We start from the raw sequence: 23,352 nt of genomic DNA, 5'->3' as shown, positions 1-23,352 counted from the left end.
GAGGTGGAGCCAGCGAAAAGTAAGGGAGGGGGATCCAGCGAGCAGTAAGGGAGCAGTAAGGGAGGGGGAACCAGCGAGCAGTAAGGGAGCAGTAAGGGAGGTGGAGCCAGGGAGTAGTAAGGGAGGGGGAGCCTGCGAAAAGTAAGGGAGGGGGATCCAGCGAGCAGTAAGGGAGCAGTAAGGGAGGGGGAACCAGCGAGCAGTAAGGGAGCAGTAAGGGAGGTGGAGCCAGGGAGTAGTAAGGGAGGGGGAGCCTGCGAGCAGTAAGGGAGGGGGAGCCAGCGAGAATTAAAGGAGCAGTAAGGGGGCAGTAAGGGAGGGGGAGCCAGCAAGCGGTAAGGGAGGAGGAGCCAGGGAGCAGTAAGGGAGCAGTAAGGGAGGTGAAGCCAGGGAGTAGTAAGGGAGGGGGAGCCTGCGAGCAGTAAGGGAGGGGTAGCCAGCGAGCAGTAAGGGAGCAGTAAGGGGGCAGTAAGGGAGGGGGAGCCAATGAGAAGTAAGGGAGCAGTAAGGGAGCAGTAAGGGAGGGGGAGCCAATGAGCAGTAAGGGAGCAGTACGGGAGGTGGAGCCAGCGAGCAGTAAAGGAGGGGGAGCCAGCGAGCAGTAAGGGAGCAGTAAGGGAGGGGGAGCAGTAAGGGAGGTGGAGCCAGCGAGCAGTAAGGGAGGGGGAGGGGGCAGTAAGCGAGCAGTAGGGGAGGTGGAGCCAGGGAGCAGTAAGGGAGGTGGAGCCAGCGAAAAGTAAGGGAGGGGGATCCAGCGAGCAGTAAGGGAGCAGTAAGGGAGGGGGAGCCAGCGAGCAGTAAGGGAGCAGTAAGGGGGCAGTAAGGGAGGGGGAGCCAATGAGAAGTAAGGGAGCAGTAAGGGAGCAGTAAGGGAGGGGGAGCCAATGAGCAGTAAGGGAGCAGTAAGGGAGGGGGAGCCAGCGAGCAGTAAGGGATGGGGATCCAGCGAGCGAGCAGTAAGGGAGCAGTAAGGGAGGGGGAGCCAGCGAGCAGTAAGGGAGCAGTAAGGGAGGGGGAGCCAGGGAGTAGCAAGGGAGGGGGAGCCTGCGAGCAGTAAGGGAGGGGGAGCCAGCGAGCAGTAAGGGAGCAGTAAGGGGCAGTAAGGGAGGGGGAGCCAGCGAGCAGTAAGGGAGGTGGAGCCAGGGAGCAGTAAGGGAGCAGTAAGGGAGGTGGAGCCAGCGAGCAGTAAGGGAGCAGTAAGGGAGCAGTAAGGGAGGGGGAGCAGTAAGGGAGGTGGAGCCAGGGAGCAGTAAGGGAGGTGGAGCCAGCGAAAAGTAAGGGAGGGGGAGCCAGCGAGCAGTAAGGCAGCAGTAAGGGAGCAGTAAGGGAGGGGGAGCTAATGAGCAGTAAGGGAGCATTAAGGGAGGTGGAGCCAGGGAGCAGTAAGGCAGGGGGAGCCAGGGAGCAGTAAGGGAGGGGGAGCCACTGAGCAGTAAGGGAGTGGGAGCGAGCGAGCAGTAAGGGAGGGGGAGCCAGCGAGCAGTAAGGGAGCAGTAAGGGAGGGGGAGCCAGCGAGCAGTAAGGGAGCAGTAAGGGAGCAGTAAGGGAGGGGGAGCAGTAAGGGAGGTGGAGCGAGCGAGCAGTAAGGGAGGGGGAGCCAGCGAGCAGTAAGGGAGCAGTAAGGGAGGGGGAGCCAGCGAGCAGTAAGGGAGCAGTAAGGGAGCAGTAAGGGAGGGGGAGCAGTAAGGGAGGGGGAGCCAGCGAGCAGTAAGGGAGCAGTAAGGGAGGGGGAGCCAGCGAGCAGTAAGGGAGCAGTAAGGGGGCAGTAAGGGAGGGGGAGCCAGCGAGCAGTAAGGGAGGTGGAGCCAGGGAGCAGTAAGGGAGCAGTAAGGGAGGTGGAGCCAGCGAAAAGTAAAGCAGGGGGAGCCAGCGAGCAGTAAGGGAGGGGGAGCCAGCGAGCAGTAAGGGAGCAGTAAGGGAGCAGTAAGGGAGGGGGAGCTAATGAGCAGTAAGGGAGCATTAAGGGAGGTGGAGCCAGGGAGCAGTAAGGGAGGGGGAGCCAGGGAGCAGTAAGGGAGGGGGAGCCACTGAGCAGTAAGGGAGGGGGAGCGAGCGAGCAGTAAGGGAGGGGGAGCCAGCGAACAGTAAGGGAGCAGTAAGGGAGGGGGAGCCAGCGAGCAGTAAGGGAGCAGTAAGGGAGCAGTAAGGGAGGGGGAGCAGTAAGGGAGGTGGAGGCAGGGAGCAGTAAGGGAGGTGGAGCCAGCGAGCAGTAAGGGAGGTGGAGCCAGCTAGCAGTAAGGGAGGGGGAGCCAGCGAGCAGAAAGGGAGCAGTAAGGGAGGGGGAGCCACCGAGCAGTAAGGGAGGGGGAGCGAGCGAGCAGTAAGGGAGAGGGAGCCAGCGAGCAGTAAGGGAGCAGTAAGGGAGAGGGAGCCAGCGAGCAGTAAGGGAGCAGTAAGGGAGCAGTAAGGGAGGGGGAGCAGTAAGGGAGGTGGAGGCAGGGAGCAGTAAGGGAGGTGGAGCCAGCGAAAAGTAAGGGAGGGGGAGCCAGCGAGCAGTAAGGCAGCAGTAAGGGAGCAGTAAGGGAGGGGGAGCTAATGAGCGGTAAGGGAGCATTAAGGGAGGTGGAGCCAGGGAGCAGTAATGGAGGGGGAGCGAGCGAGCAGTAAGGGAGGGGGAGCCAGCGAGCAGTAAGGGAGCAGTAAGGGAGGGGGAGCCAGCGAGCAGTAAGGGAGCAGTAAGGGAGCAGTAAGGGAGGGGGAGCAGTAAGGGAGGTGGAGCCAGCGAGCAGTAAGGGAGGGGGAGGGGGCAGTAAGCGAGCAGTAGGGGAGGGGGAGCCAGCGAGCAGTAAGGGAGCAGTAAGGGAGGGGGAGCCAGCGAGCAGTAAGGGAGCAGTAAGGGGGCAGTAAGGGAGGGGGAGCCAGCGAGCAGTAAGGGAGGTGGAGCCAGGGAGCAGTAAGGGAGCAGTAAGGGAGGTGGAGCCAGCGAAAAGTAAAGCAGGGGGAGCCAGCGAGCAGTAAGGGAGCAGTAAGGGAGCAGTAAGGGAGGGGGAGCTAATGAGCAGTAAGGGAGCATTAAGGGAGGTGGAGCCAGGGAGCAGTAAGGGAGGGGGAGCCAGGGAGCAGTAAGGGAGGGGGAGCCACTGAGCAGTAAGGGAGGGGGAGCGAGCGAGCAGTAAGGGAGGGGGAGCCAGCGAACAGTAAGGGAGCAGTAAGGGAGGGGGAGCCAGCGAGCAGTAAGGGAGCAGTAAGGGAGCAGTAAGGGAGGGGGAGCAGTAAGGGAGGTGGAGCCAGCGAGCAGTAAGGGAGGTGGAGCCAGCTAGCAGTAAGGGAGGGGGAGCCAGCGAGCAGAAAGGGAGCAGTAAGGGAGGGGGAGCCACCGAGCAGTAAGGGAGGGGGAGCGAGCGAGCAGTAAGGGAGAGGGAGCCAGCGAGCAGTAAGGGAGCAGTAAGGGAGCAGTAAGGGAGGGGGAGCAGTAAGGGAGGTGGAGGCAGGGAGCAGTAAGGGAGGTGGAGCCAGCGAAAAGTAAGGGAGGGGGAGCCAGCGAGCAGTAAGGCAGCAGTAAGGGAGCAGTAAGGGAGGGGGAGCTAATGAGCGGTAAGGGAGCATTAAGGGAGGTGGAGCCAGGGAGCAGTAATGGAGGGGGAGCCAGGGAGCAGTAAGGGAGGGGGAGCGAGCGAGCAGTAAGGGAGGGGGAGCCAGCGAGCAGTAAGGGAGTAGTAAGGGAGGGGGAGCCAGCGAGCAGTAAGGGAGCAGTAAGGGAGCAGTAAGGGAGGGGGAGCAGTAAGGGAGGTGGAGCCAGGGAGTAGTAAGGGAGGGGGAGCCAGCGAGCAGTAAGGGAGGGGGAGCCGGCGAGTAGTAAGGGAGGTGGAGTCAGCGAGCAGTAAGAGAGGGGGAGACAGCGAGCAGTAAGGGAGCAGTAAGGGAGGGGGAGCCAGCGAGCAGAAAGGGAGGTGGAGCCTGCGAGCATTAAGGGAGCAGTAAGGGAGGGGAAGCCAGGGAGCAGTAAGGGAGCTGTAAAGGAGGTGGAGCCAGGGAGCAGTAAGGGAGGGGGAGCCAGGGAGCAGTAAGGGAGCTGTAAAGGAGGTGGAGCCAGGGAGCAGTAAGGGAGGGGGAGCCAGCGAGCAGTAAGGGAGGGGGAGCCAGCGAGCACTAACGGAGCAGTAAGGGAGCAGTAAGGGAGGGGGAGCCTGCGAGCAGTAAGGGAGGGGGAGCCAGGGAGCAGTAAGGGAGGGGGAGCCAATGATCAGTAAAGGAGCAGTAAGGGAGGGGGGGCCAGCGAGCAGTAAGGGAGCAGTAAGGGAGGGGGAGCAGTAAGGGAGGGGGGAGCCAGCGAGCAGTAAGGGAGGGGGAGCCAATGATCAGTAAAGGAGCAGTAAGGGAGTACAATACTCCTTCTGTGTATTGTTCATAACTCCAGTTTGTGTGTAAATGTTTCTGATGAGCCACTAATAATATGATTGTGACCTCTGCCATTTAACAAGAGGATTTCTGTCTGATTCTTAATTATATCTGGATTAATTTGAGTTGCTCCAGTTTTGGAAAAGTGTTGATGCACTTGATGTTGTCATTCTGTTTTTAAATGCTTTGCCTTAATTTGATCATCAGCTCTTCAAAGAAGTGTCACATGACTGCTAATTTAAACACAGCAGAAGTGACCCACTCTCAGCACCTCGTCCCAGCAGACATGAAGTTGTCCAAGCTCTTTCCACGGGAGAGAAGGAAAATGAGAGAAGACACATTAAAGAGGAGAGAGCCGGAAGCTGCGTGTAAGAAATGTCAGATTTTTTTTGTTCTTAAATTCACTCTGAAAATGTTAGAAAAAAATCAAACATGCGCATGCGTGGTGCCCTCCGCCAGGTAAATAAATAGCGCTACACCGCTCGTCTTATTCAGGGTGTGATTCACCGTGTGTGTGTGTGTGTGGAGAAATTTCATCCCTTATGATCTGTATTTATCTGCTTCTCCCACTCAGATTTTTATCGCTTTATTTGGAACTGTCCACAGCGCAAACATCAGAAATAAATAAACCAAAAAGAAATAAAACGGACATTGCAAAGGAAATAAATGTCTCACTAATATAAACGGAAACGAAGATTGGCATGGTGAACTTTGAATGCACGTAAAAACTACCATTTCACTTCAACAAAACTGATGAAAGCGACGACCGACCGAGTGCGGCCGAACCGCAAGTGCAGAGGGAGGGGCTTAAGTGACAGTGCGCAGAGACAGCGGAAGAGGCCCAACTGCTGCGCCACAGTAGGCCCCACTGAAAGTGTGCAGGTCAATCAGTCCTGCGTGTTTTAAAGTCCACTGTGTCTGTGCAAAGGCAAGGTTACCAAAAATTAGTCCCAGAACTTGTGGATCTAACTGTATGCAGTAGTTGTATCACATGGTTAAACCTTCCCCACTTCTTTATTAAACAAAATCAGAAAAATACAATTTAAAATCTTTATTTTTATCATTTGAAAAGAATTTACAAATGTTAAATGATTTCTATATTTATGGACAGTGATAATTAAGCTTTGTGGTCCTGAGCGAGAAAAAGTTGACAGATTTTAGAGCTATAAGTGTTTATTTGTAACACTTTAAAAAGTGCGATACAAATATTATAAAATCAGCATCAAACTGCTTCATAAAATCATGAAAAACACAAAAATATCCATCATTTTGACAGCAGCTTAATTCTTAAATATATCAATATCAGTTTTAACAGCACAAACTTCATCACTGTGAAAGGCACAGCTGCTGATGACTCTGAATAAAAACAGATTTCAACCTGAGAAATTAACAAACAGATGTGAACACCTCCAATACAGACAGACGTTCCTCCAACAAGTCGACTCGACAGGAAGACAAAAGAAAAAGTCAATCTCACCAAGTTTAAATACAGTCAAAGGTTTGCAGGAAACTTTGGTTTGTTCTGACAACAACGTGAAGCTGAGTGATATTTGAAGAAGTCAAAGCAGCTTTTTATTGGATTTTCTCTCGAACTTCTAAAAGCTTTCACACTGACGTACAGTCAGTTTCCCTGAATGAAAAATCTCTGCTGCACTGATGTTTACAACCATCTGACATCTACAAAAGTAGAACCAGTTTCTGCAGGATCACCAGCACCTGCAGTCCAGTTTCAAGTTTTATTTGTCATATGCAAGTTAGCACAGGGTCAACATTGCAATGAAATGTGTTTGACGAGCAGCAGTCACTCAGCAGCATGATACAGTACAGAAAATATAATAAAATATAATAAAATAAAATATAAAAATATAAGAATAGTAAGGAGCTAAATATTAGAGAGACATGGTAAAAGAGAAAAGATGACTAAATATATATGTATCTATAAATATAAATATATGTACACTAGTGATTAAATAAGAAAATCTTGAAAAGAAATATGACGGGAGGGCAGATGGGATATTGCACAGGAATGAGCAGCAGAAAATTACAGTATTGCACTTTAAATATAAATATCAATGACAATAAAGTGAAGTGACCAGTGCAGATTAAACAGAGTACTTGTGAAGCTGCAGGGTAGCTTCTGAGTGCTGTGTTGTGTGTGTTTAAGTGTTGTGGTTGAGGTGTCGTACGGCTTGGTGGTAAAAACTAGTAAGCACCTTCATAACCACCACTTTAACACACAGCAGCCATTATTACCACATTTCATAAGCTGCCTTTGTGTTCAAAGTTGGCTTTCTGCTAATTTTTAAGGCATTATGTGGTGAATCTGCTCCTTGTGGTTCGAGTCCCTGAGATTTTGGAGTGAAACAGAGTTGATATGATCAATATGATCTCACTGACTCCTCACAGACAGCAGTGAGAAACATGGAGACACAACGAGACAGAAAACAATAAAAGGAATGAAAATACACAATATTTAAAAAAGTAATGTTGACCTCAGAGATACAAATCCATTTCCCCTGAAATATACAAACACACTACAGCTGTGATGTTAAACAGTTTGTGAGTGAAGTGTCACCGTTACAAGCTTCCTTAGAAGGATCGTCTCTCTGGTTTCTCTGAGAAGCTGCAAAAGAAGAAAAAGTGAGAACATGAAGGATGAGATTATAACATCATGTCTCTGCTTTACTCACAGATGGAGAAAAGCAGCAGTTTGTGGTAATTGTGGCATAAAAACATGTAGTCAGACTAAAATGATAATTTAATGCTCAGAACCTTGAATATTAACTGATAAAGTTTGGTGGCATTATGTGAAGATGAACAGCTCCATGTTGACATGAATGTGCCTGAAACTATCAGAATAATCCTGCTGTGCACACTCTGACTTAGTGTGTACACCAGGATTATTAATTATTAATAATTATGAGTTTTTATTTTCCTGTTTAAAGCAAAAGATTCAAACATAAAATGTCAAGAATGTGAACTCGACACTGATCAAATCATCTGTTATATGGCTGTCTAACCTTACAGGTATATGAAATAAATCATAAATAATAAATGCATTATTCTAACTCACCTTTCTTGTGTTTTCTGATGTACTTTGCAGCTACAAATGGAGCCAGAGCTGCAGCGACAGTCACAACTCCAGAAAACCACAAACCTATGAACACAGCGACTCCACAGCAGGACTTCACCTCAGACGTTTTCTCTGAAACACATGAAAGTTCATGCAGGACTGAAGTAGGACGCCACACACAGCACACTGGATACACACAAACATTAAACACAGTCTAAACAACGACACAATAAGATCTTACCACAGTAACGCACGTCGATCTGATCACGGGTCACGTGGCCCATCTCCTCCTGCGTGGCTACACAGTGGAAGAGGCTGCTGTTCGTCCTGGTCACCGTGGTGAGGAGGGTGACGTCATAGCGCTCTCCTGTGTGTGACAGCTGTGGCTCCTCAGCAGGAAGGATGTTCCCATCACTGTCCCTCCACTCTACTTTAGGCTTCGGAGAAGCACCTCTGACCTCACACTTCAGCAGCGCCTCGTCCTCGCTGATGTTCAGGATCCCAACAAACGGCTTCGGAGCTGCACCTGTGAACACAGCATGAAGCTGCAGTTACAGCGCAAATGTGATGTCATGCTCTCATGTCCTTCTCTTTCCTGATGGAGATGTCAACACATCGTGTGTGAGAACAGAGAAATAACAACCTTTACTACATGTTACAGCAGAGTTTGGGAGGACTTTCATTTATCAACACAAACAGGAAACGTCCTGAGTCCAGCTTCACAGAAATAACAATGATGTCATCATTATTGAGCTTTCAGACAGATTGATTTGTTAGACTGTGACCCAGAGTGTGACCTTACAGACTGATCAGAGAAATCTGAAGGCTTGACTGAGAACATCACTGATTTCTACATCTGCTCTCTGTCTGCTACGACTCTGTGCCCCAGAGGGAACGTACCATTACTCACACATTTGGACACCAGCACAGGTTTGATCCCAGTCCACACAGCAGCATCTACAAACTGCACATGTAGAGCTCAGTGACATCAGAGTCAGGCTCAGCACCGACTCCTCTGATGTACAGGGTGGGCCATTTATATGGATACAGCGTAATAACATGGGAATGGTTGGTGATATTAAAGTCCTGTTTGTGGCACATCAGTATATGTGAGGGGGCAAACTCCTCCAGATGGGTGGTGACCATGGTGGCCATTTAGAAGTCGGCCATCTTGGATACAACTTTTGTTTTTTCAATAGGAAGAGGGCCATGTGACACATCAAACTTATTGGTAATGTCACAAGAAAAACAATGGTGTGCTTGGTTTCAACGTAACTTTATAACAGATTACAGATGCACACATCAGTGACATCATCACTCACCTGGGATTTCTGCTGATCGATCTTTCAAGGTGAGTTCTGAAAGGCAAAAATTAAACGTGTTTTTTCACACAGCATCATGAACTCATGATGGAGCTGATGTTTCTGCATCACCTTTGTGAACATCTCTTGGTTCAGGTAACAAACTGATGAGGTGACAGCTTCCAGCAGAGTTATTAAAGGGTTTATTTTCAGGATGCTTCCTACTCACCAACAACAAGTTTAATGCAGAACCTTTTTTCTGGCTGCAGATGTGGAAAATCACAGGTGTAGACTCCACTGTCAGCCACCGTGGTGTTTCTGATGACGATTGAGGCGTTACCAAACTGCAGCTCTTGGGGAAAATGTGAGACCCGTCCTCTGAAGTGCTCGTCTTGACCTGGACGTCCATTATTGTACTCGTCACGAGCAGCGTACAGGAAAACCTCCTTCTGGTCATCTTTCTTCCAATCAAAGAGCTTCTGTTCAAGGTTCTGATTGGTGCTCAGGGAGCAGGGTAAGATGGCATCACTTCCTTCTGAGACATTCACTTCGACGACTCCTGGACCTGAAGAATGAAGCATGTTTTATTCAGTATGTTGAAATATGCAGTTCATAGTTTGATGTTTGACTGTAACTCAGACTCAGTGTGTTCAGATGTTTTACTTCACTTCTCTGTAGCTTAGGTCACTGATATGTCCTAAGTACAGTCTGCGATAGGATGAGCTCTATCGCCATCTGGTGGCTTCTGATAGAATACAGCTTTAAGCCATTTCCTCATTGGTTTTATTTTTCTAAATAGAAGGTGTGTCCATGTATCATACTATGTTTCAGGCAAATGTGTAAAACAACTTACTGTGAAATAATAGTTTTCCTCACATTAACATTTATGTGTACCATTATTAATCCTTTTAATCTTATTAATAATACCGATGTCTGTCTAAGGAGCTTGGAAAGAAAAGCATCTGGACTTTTTAAAGTTTTAAAAAAAAGTCATAATAGATTTGAGACGACAGAGAGGGATGTTCAGCCCACTGGACATAGGGGGTGAGGAGGTAGAGAGTGCCTTGCTTTAAATTTCTGGGAGTTTCCATCAATGAGGACCTTCAATGGACAAGAAAGCTGCTGCTACTATTAAAAAAAAAAAAAGACCCAGCAGAGACTTTATTTCCTCAGGATACTGAAGAAGGCTCACCTGCTGCTGGTCCAGCTTCTATCCAACAGAACAACATACAGAGACGTTTTCTTTAAGTACTTTGACTCCAAGTACTGTAAGATCACACAGATGTGAGCGGTTTTTTATTTGTGGTTTCAATATTTTCCTAAAGAAAATGATCTAATTTTTCCATCACTGCTCTGTCAGTTCATTTCTATAGAAATTCAGAAGATTTTCTTTTTTTGCTCGAAGCTGCAGATTTTAAATATTTAATGTCATTAGTTTTCGTACCGTTTTCTAGTCCACTGACTGCAGATAGAGTCCGGAAAAAGGCCCACAAATATAAAATCCACACAGACTTCATTTCAACAAACTGAAAAATCCAACTGCAGACTCCTCGAGCGCTCATGAAGGGGTTGCAGGAGGACGTGCCTAGAGGTGGAGCCTGCAAGTATAGCAGTAGGGAAGGCCGACCCAATGAGCAGGAAGGGAGCAGTAAGGGAGGGGGAGCCAGCGAGCAGTAAGGGAGGGGGAGCCAGCGAGCAGTAAGGGAGGTGGAGCCAGTGAGCAGTAAGGGAGCAGTAAGGGAGGTGGAGCCAGTGAGCAGTAAGGGAGGGGGAGCCAGTGAGCAGTAAGGGAGGGGGAAGCCAGCGAGCAGTAAGGGAGGTGTAAGGGAGGTGGAGCCAGCGAGCAGTAAGGGAGCAGTAAGGGAGCAGTAAGGGAGGTGTAGCCAGGGAGCAGTAAGGGAGCAGTAAATGGTAAATGGTAAATGGCCTGTAGCCAGGGAGCAGTAAGGGAGCAGTAAGGGAGCAGTAAGGGAGCAGTAAGGGAGGTGTAGCCAGGGAGCAGTAAGGGAGCAGTAAGGGAGGTGTAGCCAGGGAGCAGTAAGGGAGCAGTAAGGGAGGGGGAGCCAGCGAGCAGTAAGGGAGGTGTAGCCAGGGAGCAGTAAGGGAGCAGTAAGGGAGGTGTAGCCAGGGAGCAGTAAGGGAGCAGTAAGGGAGGTGTAGCCAGGGAGCAGTAAGGGAGCAGTAAGGGAGGTGGAGCCAGCGAGCAGTAAGGGAGGTGTAGCCAGGGAGCAGTAAGGGAGCAGTAAGGGAGGGGGAGCCAGTGAGCAGTAAGGGAGCAGTAAGGGAGGGGGAGCCAGTGAGCAGTAAGGGAGGAGTAAGGGAGGTGTAGCCAGGGAGCAGTAAGAGAGCAGTAAGGGAGGGGGAGCCAGCGAGCAGTAAGGGAGGTGTAGCCAGGGAGCAGTAAGGGAGCAGTAAGGGAGGTGTAGCCAGGGAGCAGTAAGGGAGCAGTAAGGGAGGTGTAGCCAGGGAGCAGTAAGGGAGGGGGAGCCAGCGAGCAGTAAGGGAGCAGTAAGGGAGCAGTAAGGGAGGGGGAGCCAGCGAGCAGTAAGGGAGGGGGAGCCAGCGAGCAGTAAGAGAGCAGTAAGGGAGGGGGAGCCAGCGAGCAGTAAGGGAGCAGTAAGGGAGGGGGAGCCAGCGAGCAGTAAGGGAGGGGGAGCCAGCGAGCAGTAAGGGAGCAGTAAGGGAGCAGTAAGGGAGGGGGAGCCAGCGAGCAGTAAGGGAGGTGTAGCCAGGGAGCAGTAAGGGAGCAGTAAGGGAGGGGGAGCCAGTGAGCAGTAAGGGAGCAGTAAGGGAGGTGTAGCCAGGGAGCAGTAAGGGAGCAGTAAGGGAGGGGGAGCCAGTGAGCAGTAAGGGAGCAGTAAGGGAGGTGTAACCAGGGAGCAGTAAGGGAGCAGTAAGGGAGGGGGAGCCAGCGAGCAGTAAGGGAGGGGGAGCCAGTGAGCAGTAAGGGAGCAGTAAGGGAGGTGGAACCAGCGAGCAGTAAGGGAGGGGGAGCCAGCGAGCAGTAAGGGAGGGGGAGCCAGCGAGCAGTAAGGGAGCAGTAAGGGAGCAGTAAGGGAGGGGGAGCCAGCGAGCAGTAAGGGAGGGGGAGCCAGGAGCAGTAAGGGAGGGGGAGCCAGCGAGCAGTAAGGGAGGGGGAGCCAGCGAGCAGTAAGGGAGCAGTAAGGGAGCAGTAAGGGAGGGGGAGCCAGCGAGCAGTAAGGGAGGTGGAGCCAGTGAGCAGTAAGGGAGGGGGAGCCAGTGAGCAGTAAGGGAGGGGGAGCCAGCGAGCAGTAAGGGAGGTGTAGCCAGGGAGCAGTAAGGGAGCAGTAAGGGAGGTGTAGCCAGGGAGCAGTAAGGGAGCAGTAAGGGAGGTGGAGCCAGCGAGCAGTAAGGGAGGTGTAGCCAGGGAGCAGTAAGGGAGCAGTAAGGGAGGGGGAGCCAGTGAGCAGTAAGGGAGCAGTAAGGGAGGGGGAGCCAGTGAGCAGTAAGGGAGGAGTAAGGGAGGTGTAGCCAGGGAGCAGTAAGAGAGCAGTAAGGGAGGGGGAGCCAGCGAGCAGTAAGGGAGGTGTAGCCAGGGAGCAGTAAGGGAGCAGTAAGGGAGGTGTAGCCAGGGAGCAGTAAGGGAGCAGTAAGGGAGGGGGAGCCAGTGAGCAGTAAGGGAGCAGTAAGGGAGGTGTAGCCAGGGAGCAGTAAGGGAGCAGTAAGGGAGCAGTAAGGGAGGGGGAGCCAGCGAGCAGTAAGGGAGGGGGAGCCAGCGAGCAGTAAGGGAGCAGTAAGGGAGGGGGAGCCAGCGAGCAGTAAGGGAGCAGTAAGGGAGGGGGAGCCAGCGAGCAGTAAGGGAGGGGGAGCCAGCGAGCAGTAAGGGAGCAGTAAGGGAGCAGTAAGGGAGGGGGAGCCAGCGAGCAGTAAGGGAGGTGTAGCCAGGGAGCAGTAAGGGAGCAGTAAGGGAGGGGGAGCCAGTGAGCAGTAAGGGAGCAGTAAGGGAGGTGTAGCCAGGGAGCAGTAAGGGAGCAGTAAGGGAGGGGGAGCCAGTGAGCAGTAAGGGAGCAGTAAGGGAGGTGTAACCAGGGAGCAGTAAGGGAGCAGTAAGGGAGGGGGAGCCAGCGAGCAGTAAGGGAGGGGGAGCCAGTGAGCAGTAAGGGAGCACTAATGGAGGTGTAGCCAGGGAGCAGTAAGGGAGCAGTAAGGGAGGTGGAGCCAGCGAGCAGTAAGGGAGGGGGAGCCAGCGAGCAGTAAGGGAGGGGGAGCCAGCGAGCAGTAAGGGAGCAGTAAGGGAGCAGTAAGGGAGCAGTAAGGGAGGGGGAGCCAGCGAGCAGTAAGTGAGGGGGAGCCAGGAGCAGTAAGGGAGGGGGAGCCAGCGAGCAGTAAGGGAGGGGGAGCCAGCGAGCAGTAAGGGAGCAGTAAGGGAGCAGTAAGGGAGGGGGAGCCAGCGAGCAGTAAGGGAGGTGGAGCCAGTGAGCAGTAAGGGAGGGGGAGCCAGTGAGCAGTAAGGGAGGGCGAGCCAGCGAGCAGTAAGGGAGCAGTAAGGGAGGGGGAGCCAGTAAGCAGTAAGGGAGGTGTAGCCAGGGAGCAGTAAGGGAGCAGTAAGGGAGGTGTAGCCAGGGAGCAGTAAGGGAGCAGTAAGGGAGGTGTAGCCAGGGAGCAGTAAGGGAGCAGTAAGGGAGGTGGAGCCAGCGAGCAGTAAGGGAGCAGTAAGGGAGGGGGAGCCAGTGAGCAGTAAGGGAGCAGTAAGGGAGCAGTAAGGGAGGGGGAGCCAGCGAGCAGTAAGGGAGCAGTAAGGGAGCAGTAAGGGAGGTGGAGCCAGCGAGCAGTAAGGGAGGGGGAGCCAGCGAGTAGTAAGGGAGGGGGAGCCAGTGAGCTGTAAGGGAGCAGTAAGGGAGGGGGAGCCAGCGAGCAGTAAGGGAGGGGGAGCCAGCGAGCAGTAAGGGAGCAGTAAGGGAGGGGGAGCCAGCGAGCAGTAAGGGAGCAGTAAGGGAGGGGGAGCCAGCGAGCAGTAAGGGAGCAGTAAGGGAGGGGGAGCCAGCGAGCAGTAAGATAAGATAACCTTTATTAGTCCCACATGTGGGGATTTTGTTTTGTCACAGCAGGAAGTGGACAGTGTAAAAGTTATGAAGCAAAATTAGAATACAATAAGAATAAATACAGTACACAACTGTACAGAATAAAATAAAATACTATATACAGTAGAATAAAATATACAATAGGATAAAAATAGAATACAAATGCTATATACAACTGAGTAAAAATACAACGATGTCAGAAATGAATATTGCACTTAGTGTTATTGCACATTTGTGGATGTGTGTGTTTGATCAGTTAAAGTCTTTGTTGTGGAGTCTGACAGCAGTGGGGAGGGGGGAGCCAGCGAGCAGTGTTGACCTCAGAGATACGAATCCATTACCCCTGAAATATGCCTCCTCCCAAAGACACACTACAGTTGTAATACTAAACGGTTTGTGAGTGAAGTGGCAGCTCAGTGTCACCGTTACAAGCTTCCTTAGAAGGATCGTCTCTCTGGTTTCTCTGAGAAGCTGCAAAAGCAGAAAAAGTGACAACATGAAGGATGAGATTATAACATTATGTCTCTGCTTTACTCACAGATGGAGAAAAGCAGCAGTTTGTGGTAACTATGGTACAAAAACATGTAGTCAGACTAAAATGATAATTTAATGCTCAGAACCTTGAATATTAACTGATAACGTTTGGTGGCCTTATGTGAAGATGAACAGCTCCATGTTGAACTATCAGAATAATCCTGGTGTGCACACTCTGAATTATGAGTTTTTAATTATTAGGAAACAAACCACTGTTTTCCTGTTTAAAGCAAAAGATTCAAACATAAAATGTCAGGAATGTGAACTCGACACTGATCAAATCATCTGTTATATGGCTGTCTAACCTTACAGGTATATGAAATAAATCATAAATAATAAATGCATTATTCTAACTCACCTTTCTTGTGTTTTCTGATGCACTTTGCAGCTACAAATGGAGCCAGAACTACAGCGACAGTCACAACTCCAGAAAACCACAAACCTATGAACACAGCGACTCCACAGCAGGACTTCACCTCAGACGTTTTCTCTGAAACACATGAAAGTTCATGCAGGACTGAAGCAGGACGCCACACACAGCACACTGGATACACACAAACATTAAACACAGTCTAAACAACGACACAATAAGATCTTACCACAGTAACGCACGTCGATCTGATCACGGGTCACGTGGCCCATCTCCTCCTGCGTGGCTACACAGCGGAAGAGGCTGCTGTTCGTCCTGGTCACCGTGGTGAGGAGGGTGATGTCATAGCGCTCTCCTGTGTGTGACACCTGTGGCTCCTCAGCAGGAAGGATGTTCCCATCGCTGTCCCTCCACTCTACTTTAGGCTTCGGAGAAGCACCTCTGACCTCACACTTCAGCAGCGCCTCGTCCTCGCTGATGTTCAGGATCCCAACAAACGGCTTCGGAGCTGCACCTGTGAACACAGCATGAAGCTGCAGTTACAGCGCAAATGTGATGTCATGCTCTCATGTCCTTCTCTTTCCTGATGGAGATGTCAACACATCGTGTGTGAGAACAGAGAAATAACAACCTTTACTACATGTTACAGCAGAGTTTGGGAGGACTTTCATTTATCAACACAAACAGGAAACGTCCTGAGTCCAGCTTCACAGAAATAACAATGATGTCATCATTATTGAGCTTTCAGACAGATTGATTTGTTAGACTGTGACCCAGAGTGTGTCTGATTTCTACATCTGTTCTCTGTGTGCTACGACTCTGTGCCCCAGAGGGAACGTACCATTACTCACACATTTGGACACCAGCACAGGTTTGATCCCAGTCCACACAGCAGCATCTACAAACTGCACATGTAGAGCTCAGTGACATCAGAGTCAGGCTCAGTACCGACTCCTCTTCATCGGTCGTTACTGACACAACCACAGATCTGATGTATATCTGACCAAAGTCACATTTCAGCAGGCAGTGTTGGGAAGGTTACTTTTAAAATGTATTCCATTACAGATTACAGAATACATGCCCCAAAATGTATTCTGTAACGTATTCCGTTACGTTACTCAATGAGAGTAACGTATTCTGAATACTTTGGATTACTTAATATATTATCATGCTGTTTACAACTACATGAATGTACTATTGCTGTGATTTATTACTGTTACTGAAGGTCCGCGGCTCCGAACCGTAGTAAAGGGACCTCTGGCTAATACGGTGGGTTCTGTGTCGGCTCGTAGCTGAAAACTAGCTTTACTTTGTTGTCTGGGTCAACTTTGCTAGCAGAGACAGAGAGAGGCGTTGAAAGGCTGCTCCAACAGAACTTATTGTTTTTGGAGGAAAACACGAACACGGTGTACAGTCGAGTCTTAATAGCTTACTTACAACTGGGCTCGTCAGGCTCTCTTCTTGGCTGCAGTGGTTATTATTATATTTACATGCTTCCAGCTCCCGTTTTTGCTCGATGACAGCTCGTACTTTTCCTTTTTCTCCCTCCCTCGCTCACAGACACATAACGTGTATGGCAGTCCATTCTCCCTGCAGCACGGACTACACTGCCCATGATGCTACATTCTTTAGAACTATACCTGTAGCATTCTGCCTGTTAGCTTAGCACAACAACAACAAAAAGGGCTCTCTCACCCAGGAAACACGCAGAGAGAGAGCGTCACCCTGTAACCATGGTAACCGTAACGCTGCCGCCTGGAACAACAGAACGTAGCTGTCAAACAAAACCCAAACAGTCCTGACCCGCCACAATATGAAACAGGGAAGTACCGCCGTGTAATCCATTTATTTCAACAAAGTAACTGTATTCTAAATACCACCTTTTTAAACGGTAACTGTAACGGAATACAGTTACTCATATTTTGTATTTTAAATACGTAACGGCGGTACATGTATTCTGTTACTCCCCAACACTGTCAGCAGGTCTCAAACCGCTCACACAGGTTACAGATGCACACATCAGTGACATCATCACTCACCTGGGATTTCTCCTGATCGATCTTTCAAAGTGAGTTCTGAAAGGCAAAAATTAAATGTGTTTTTTTTTTCACACAGCATCATGAACTCATGATGGAGCTGATGTTTCTGCATCACCTTTGTGAACATCTCTTGGTTCAGGTAACAAACTGATGAGGTGACAGCTTCCAGCAGAGTTATTAAAGGGTTTATTTTCAGGATGCTTTCTACTCACCAACAACTCCGTAAGCGATGAGCAGGCAGTCCAAAATTTCTATAATTCAATTAGTTGGCCCATAGTGGAAGGCACATGGCTTCTCCTCTGGCGTTCCTCAAACTATTTCCACTAGTGGTGTGCGGATCGATATTGAAATATCGATTCCTCCGATACCAGTAATTTATGTTCTAGAATCGATTCTCATATTAAAATATCGATATTTTAGTACTTTGGGGTAAATTTGTCGTTTTTCATTAACAGAAACACAGTGGAAAGAAACTATATCGTTCGGATTGTCTAAATCGGAAGGAACTACTTCCTCTTATGCCTTTCACAGTCATATGCGAAATGGATCATAGAGCAAAGGAATCACTCAGGACTCACTCACCCCCTCCCTCCTGGCTCAAAGCTTCTTCTTCTTCTTGGTTGGCAACAAATGTTAAGGCGCATTACCACCCCCTGGCTCACAGCTCAGTGGACATTTAGATGAGAAAATATATATTTGACACATTTAAGGAAAATACTAATAAAATAAAAAGAAACAAAATAAATGTTCCCTTTAGAAATTTTGTTGCTCTATAAAATAGTTTTTTTCTTTTAGAATCACTCATCTTAGCAGTAGGATTTACATGAAAAGAGAAACAAATTAAGTTTGAGTGAAAATGTACATTTTTTGCACTCTCTGGTCAACTGACTGTGAATCAAATGACTCAAAAAATCCGATTCACTTTGGTGAGTGACTCATTAAAACTCGATTCAGTAAAAAGAATCAAATTTACCATCACTACTTGCTACTGAAAACAAGAAAAAAGCCGGTCCTGCTATGGGCTGAACCATTTATTAATGGTGGAGGGGGGGGGGGGGGGGGGGGGGCACACTATGCAATATATTCAGTTTTAGCATTTATATTCACTGTTGACTTCGGAGCTGCACCTGTGAACACAGCATGAAGCTGCGGTTACAGCGCAAATGTGATGTCATGCTCTCATGTCCTTCTCTTTCCTGATGGAGATGTCAACACATCGTGTGTGAGAGCAGAGAAATAACAACCTTTACTACATGTTACAGCAGAGTTTGGGAGGACTTTCATTTATCAACACAAACAGGAAACGTCCTGAGTCCAGCTTCACAGAAGTAACAATGATGTCATCATTATTGATCATTTTAGGGTGGCACTTGCCACCCCATGCCACCCTTCTAGATCTGCCCCTGTCTGGTTAGACCACAGGATAGGCGTCTGCTTCTACATTAATAGTGGCTGGTGCACAGATGTAACAGTGATTGCTCAGCACTGCTCTTCCTCTCTGGAATACCTTTTTATTCACTGCAAACCGTTTTATTCTCCGCGGCATTTTCAACTCCTCACTGCAGGCATGTCATGTGCCTGCCTGCTTCAAGTCCTCTACCTCACGGCCCCCCTCCTGGACCCCCTCCAGTTTGCATACAGAGCCAACAGGCCTGTAGACGATGCTATCAACATGGCTCTGCACTTCATCCTGCAGCATCTGGACTCCCTAGGAACCTACGCCAGGATCCTGTTTGTGGACTTCAACTCTGCCTTCAACACCATCCTTCCAGACCATCTCCAAGGCAAGCTTTCCCAGATGAATGTGCCCGATCCCATCTGCCGGTGGATCACTGACTTCCTGATGGACAGGAAGCAGCATGTGAGGCTGGAAAAGAATGTCTCGGACTCCGGACCATCAGCTCCCCTCAGGGCTGTGTTCTTTCTCCTCTGCTCTTCTCCCTGTACACTAACTGCTGCACATCCACCCACCAGTCTGTCAAGCTAATCAAGTTTGCAGATGATTCCACCGTTATTGGACTCATCTTGGACGGGGATGAGTCTGCCTACAGGAGGGAGGTTGAACGTCTGGTGTCCTGGTGCAGCCACAACAACCTGGTGCTGAATGCCCAGAAGACAGTGGAGATTATTGTGGACTTCAGGAAGCACACAGCCCCACTCCCCTCCATCATCCTGACTGACACCCTCATCACCTCTGTGGACTCATTCCGCTTCCTGTGTACCACCATCACCCAGGACCTGAAGTGGGAGCCCACCATCACCTCCGTCATAAAGAAAGCCCAGCAGAGGATGTACTTCCTGAGGCAGCTGAAGAAATTCAACCTGCCAACACGGACGATTATGCAATTCTACACTGCAATCATCGAGTCCATCCCCACCTCCTCCATCACCGTGTGGTACGCTGGAGCCACTATCAGGGACAAACAGAGACTGCACCGTGTTGTGCGCTCTGCTGAGAAGGTGATTGGCTGCAGACTCCCATCTCTGCAGGACCTGTACACCACCAGGACACTGGGGCGTGCAGCTCGGATCTCAGCTGACCCTTCTCACCCTGGATACAGTCTGTTTGACCTGCTCCCCTCAGGCAGGAGGCTCCGGTCCATTCGCACCAGAACCTCTCGCCATAAGAACAGTTTCTTCCCCTCTGCTGTTGGACTCATGAACAATAACCATATGACTGTTCCCACCACTAACACATGACCCTATGCTGTGCTCACTGCATCATTCCATGTTTGGCACTGATCACCACCTGCACTCATGTATATATCTACTTAGCACTTTTAATTTTTATTTTTATGTTTATTTAAGCGTTGTCTGACAGTATGTTTACGCTAAGTACCGCAGCAATTTCCTAATGTTGTAAACCTGCTCAACATTTGGCAATAAAACCCTTTCTGATTCTGATTCACTTAGTAAATCTGCGAGATCTACAGAATATTGTATTTGTTTTAATTGTTATGTTGTTATGTGGTGCCTGTGTTTTTGCCTTTTGCTGCCATGATGCCAAGTCTCTCTTAGAAATAAGATTTTTAATCTCAATGAGATTTTTACCTGAATAGATAAAGGAATAATAAAAATAATAATAACATAAAAAAATCTTTCCCAAGGCATATGAAATTAAACACGTCTTATTTTCTTATATTTACCTGCTGTGTAGCTCTTTTCTCTCCCTGTTTAGGATTTCTGTGACTGCAGTAAAAATTTCCTCCAGTTGTTACTTATTCCGGCTGATCTGGACTGAAGTAAAAATTAATCCTAAAGCAAAGGACATTACTAATGAACACTGATTATACAGAACAATAAATATACTTTTTTATAGTTAATATAGATTACAATCTTGAGCTTATATAGTGTTTTGCCTGCTTCAACAACAACTCAGCAATAAGAATGAATATCACACTGCAGAATAAGTTTTTATTCCACAGAGTTCAGCTGAGAGTTTAAAAGACTGTTGTTAAAACATATAAATATATCAGCAGCTTATGGGTGAAACAGAAAATGCAGTTACAATGAACATTTACATGATCTGGGCAACTGATGTCGCTGGTTTTTATAAACAGTCAGATGATCCATCGCAATGAATTATGGGACAGCATTTTCTCATCCCTTTTCATAAAGGATGGCCCCTTGTATCCTACGCTACAGGAAGCAAGAAAGGAAGTACTGAAGCTCCTTTCCTTAGTGTTTGGAACAGCTCCTTCTGTGGCCACCGCGCAGGTACTTCCGCGTCACGTCTCTCAGTAGGAAGCAAATTGGAACGCGCCCCCGGTCACTTGAATACTTTCACTTTGATTAGTGTTGGTGGCGCAGTAATAAATTCCACTTTCAAATCAAATCAAGCTGAACGTTTCAAAATGAAAAAGAAATATAGACGAAAAGCTGGATGAGGTCAGTGCGTTGGATATATTGATTGAGTTTAATAATAATTGATTACCGGCAGCACAAGAGGACAAATTAGTCTCATGACCGAAGAGTCTCGGGTGAGTTTGTGTTCAAGTCATTTTTGCTGATAAAACTGTGCATGTGCTGCAAACAGCTTTGTTAAACTAAGAAACAGAAATAGGCTTCTCTATCTCACTGAACTCCTGATTTTAAGACGTCTTTATGACTTCAGGTTTAGTTTGAGTTCAGATAAATGCGGATTTGACACGGAAATGGCGTAGAGGTGTAGTTTTATCCACTCGGGCACGTCCGCGTATATTTGACTGACATATATTTGTTTCCAAGATTACTACTGCACCACAGTGGAAAGTTGTTGTTGTTGGTTTTTTTTTTTTTTACTTTATTTGAATTTCTAATAGCATTATCTGCTTTGCAGTTAAACGCATTAAACTTAAATTATGTTATTTGTATGTCTATGTGGATATATTCTGTGTAGGTCTTTGGTGCTAATGTTTTAGCCGTTGGCTGTAATGTTAGCTAGTTCATGGCTATAGGAGTCTGGGTCAGTTGTAACAGCAACAGTCTGGGTCAGTTGTAACAATAATGCAGATGTTAAAACTCACCACACTATTACTTTAACTTATATTAAACAAGCTGGGGCAATGATATCAGCAGAGAGGTTCACTGGTCGCTTTTGTATATGCGGTTAATGCTATTGGCAACACAATTCCTCCACTGTTTGTGTTCCCACACATACATTATGCAGACCACTGTGTCAGAGATGGACCAGTAGGAAGTACTGGTAGTGGAAATAAATCAGGATGGGTGCGAGAAACAGATTTCCTCATCTTTCTGAAGCACTTTGCAAACCACACCAAGGTAAGCCATGATAAAAAGTAATGGAATTGCGATGCTGGTGAACAACTACATTTTTTTCAGCTTCATTGTTATGTTCAAAATTGGTGCAAGAGTTGTAGGTTACAATGAGGCAATGAGGCCAAACTCAAGGAAGACCAACCAAAATTAATGAAATATTCAGTTGCAGAAAATTCCATAAATGGCACAAAAGTGCATTCATGCGTTGAATAAAAAAAGATTACATGTTAATGTTTTGTCATACATTACATTACAGAAAAACATAAGGACTTCCTAAACAATTGGGACCAATAATTTAATGTTTAAATGATCAGAATTGTTTTAAATGTAACACTTATTTCATTGTGTTACATTTCACCCCATGATATGTTACAACTAACCCAGGCTATGGGGTTAATTGTAACATTTCACTCTTTGTGTTTGAGACCATACCATGCAATGAGTAATTGTGCTGCAGAGAAAATAGCTGTACTATTTAATAGCCGAGACATGTAAATACTTTACATTTTGAATCCACTACCTTAAAGAGCTCCAATTTACAGACAGAAATGTCAAAAATGTTACAACTATCCCCAGTCTCCCCTATAGCAAAGAGATCAAAAGTCAGACTGAATTTAAGAAGTCGTCAGCCTGTCCATCTTCATCGGTTCCTATTTAGCACACCCAAAATGCGCGTCCACTTTAGTACTAATATTTCCATTTGATTTATTTAATATTCTTATTTGTTATTTTCAGGAGCTGCTAGAACTTCTAATTTGAGAATTGAGTACACTGTATCTTCATTGCCCCTGAACTTTACCCGTATATGCAGGCATTTCATATTTGTCATTATGGCATCTCTGGAGCTTGCACACTTACATGCTGCTTACAAGGATGGGCAAGTGTGCAAGTCTCCTGTAAGTCTCATTTTCATTCTTCCTTTGGGATAGTTGCTTGCTCTCTAACTTTGTTGCCATCTCTTCTATGGGCTCAAATTGTGGTCATAAATATTTTGTACTTGTAAATCAGTTTTGTATGTTGTTGGGTTCAATATTGAGGAGGGGTAGAGGAGGTAATCAACTTTCAAAATAACAACACTGATCCGGCCAGGTGGAGTCAAACGATGATTTTTAATGACACGCGTGGGGGGACCACCGCCGTACGCAGACAGCGCCGATCCCCAACTACCAAAGCATAAGCAGATGCTTTATATACCATCAGGGCTTCAATTTAATACGCCCCTTCAACGTCAATCAGATACAGGTCATACATAGGTTTCAAAAACACAATGACTTTTAACACAATTTAAAAGAACACTGTCTCCGTCTCCACGGCAGACGCTTCCTGTCAGCCTTCTGACTTTCACTTCTCGTCTGGAACACTAGACCCACACCCTGCAAGAAACTGTTCCTCTTTTTGCAGAGACAATTTTGCAGTTGCAAGCAAACATGATTAACCTCTCACCTCACTGGCTGAACTTCGTAACCTTTTCCACTAGACAGAAGGCCAGCACATACACAACTGAAACTATATGTGTAATATATTGAATAAATGTCCTAATCAAGATCCTCTACTAAAAGCTTAATCAAAAGGATATAAATGACTAAAAGATAACAATGAATAACCTGGTTATTCAAATAGCGTCCTCCCAACAGCTCCTCAAAGTAACTTTCACTTTCACAAACACGCTCTGCAAAATCCTGCACTTCCTGTCTACTTTGGCACAGAGTGTACTCAGAGTTACACATTTAAGATTATAACAAGCATTCAGAAGCATTTAAGATTATAGATTCAACTCAACAGTTTAGAGTGGTTATAACTGCACCTGTAATAAAGGCTAATTGGGTACCAATATGTTTAAACATCTGAATTCAATATCAATACTGTAAACTGTATGAGTAATGCAATGGTAATGATG

At 47.8% G+C, this 23,352-nt stretch overlaps 2 protein-coding genes across 2 annotated transcripts in view; both read right to left on the bottom strand.

Moving 5' to 3' along the window:
* Positions 1-6,872: 6,872 nt before the first annotated feature.
* LOC148102866 (butyrophilin subfamily 2 member A2-like) lies at positions 6,873-9,293 on the bottom strand. The gene is made up of 5 exons (XM_087841232.1): positions 8,942-9,293; positions 8,734-8,769; positions 7,653-7,937; positions 7,412-7,543; positions 6,873-6,961 (listed from the first exon to the last, which is right to left on the bottom strand). The coding sequence occupies exons 1-5, from the start codon at positions 9,291-9,293 to the stop codon at positions 6,873-6,875; spliced, it is 894 nt and encodes a 297-aa protein (XP_087697358.1).
* A 4,846-nt stretch (positions 9,294-14,139) lies between these two features.
* LOC148102864 (immunoglobulin superfamily member 11-like) overlaps positions 14,140-23,352 on the bottom strand; it is a 61,444-nt gene continuing 52,231 nt past the window's right edge. The window contains exons 3-6 of the mRNA XM_087841116.1: positions 16,698-16,733; positions 14,888-15,172; positions 14,647-14,778; positions 14,140-14,225 (exon numbers count right to left, since the gene is read on the bottom strand). Coding sequence (XP_087697242.1) covers positions 14,140-14,225; positions 14,647-14,778; positions 14,888-15,172; positions 16,698-16,733 — 539 coding nt within the window. The remainder of the gene's footprint in view (positions 14,226-14,646; positions 14,779-14,887; positions 15,173-16,697; positions 16,734-23,352) is intronic.

This window comes from Neolamprologus brichardi, chromosome 5, assembly GCF_056152115.1.
Source record: "Neolamprologus brichardi isolate AB-2024 chromosome 5, ASM5615211v1, whole genome shotgun sequence".
Taxonomy (NCBI): Eukaryota; Metazoa; Chordata; class Actinopteri; order Cichliformes; family Cichlidae; genus Neolamprologus; species Neolamprologus brichardi.
This window is presented reverse-complemented; position numbering and strand designations above follow the sequence as displayed.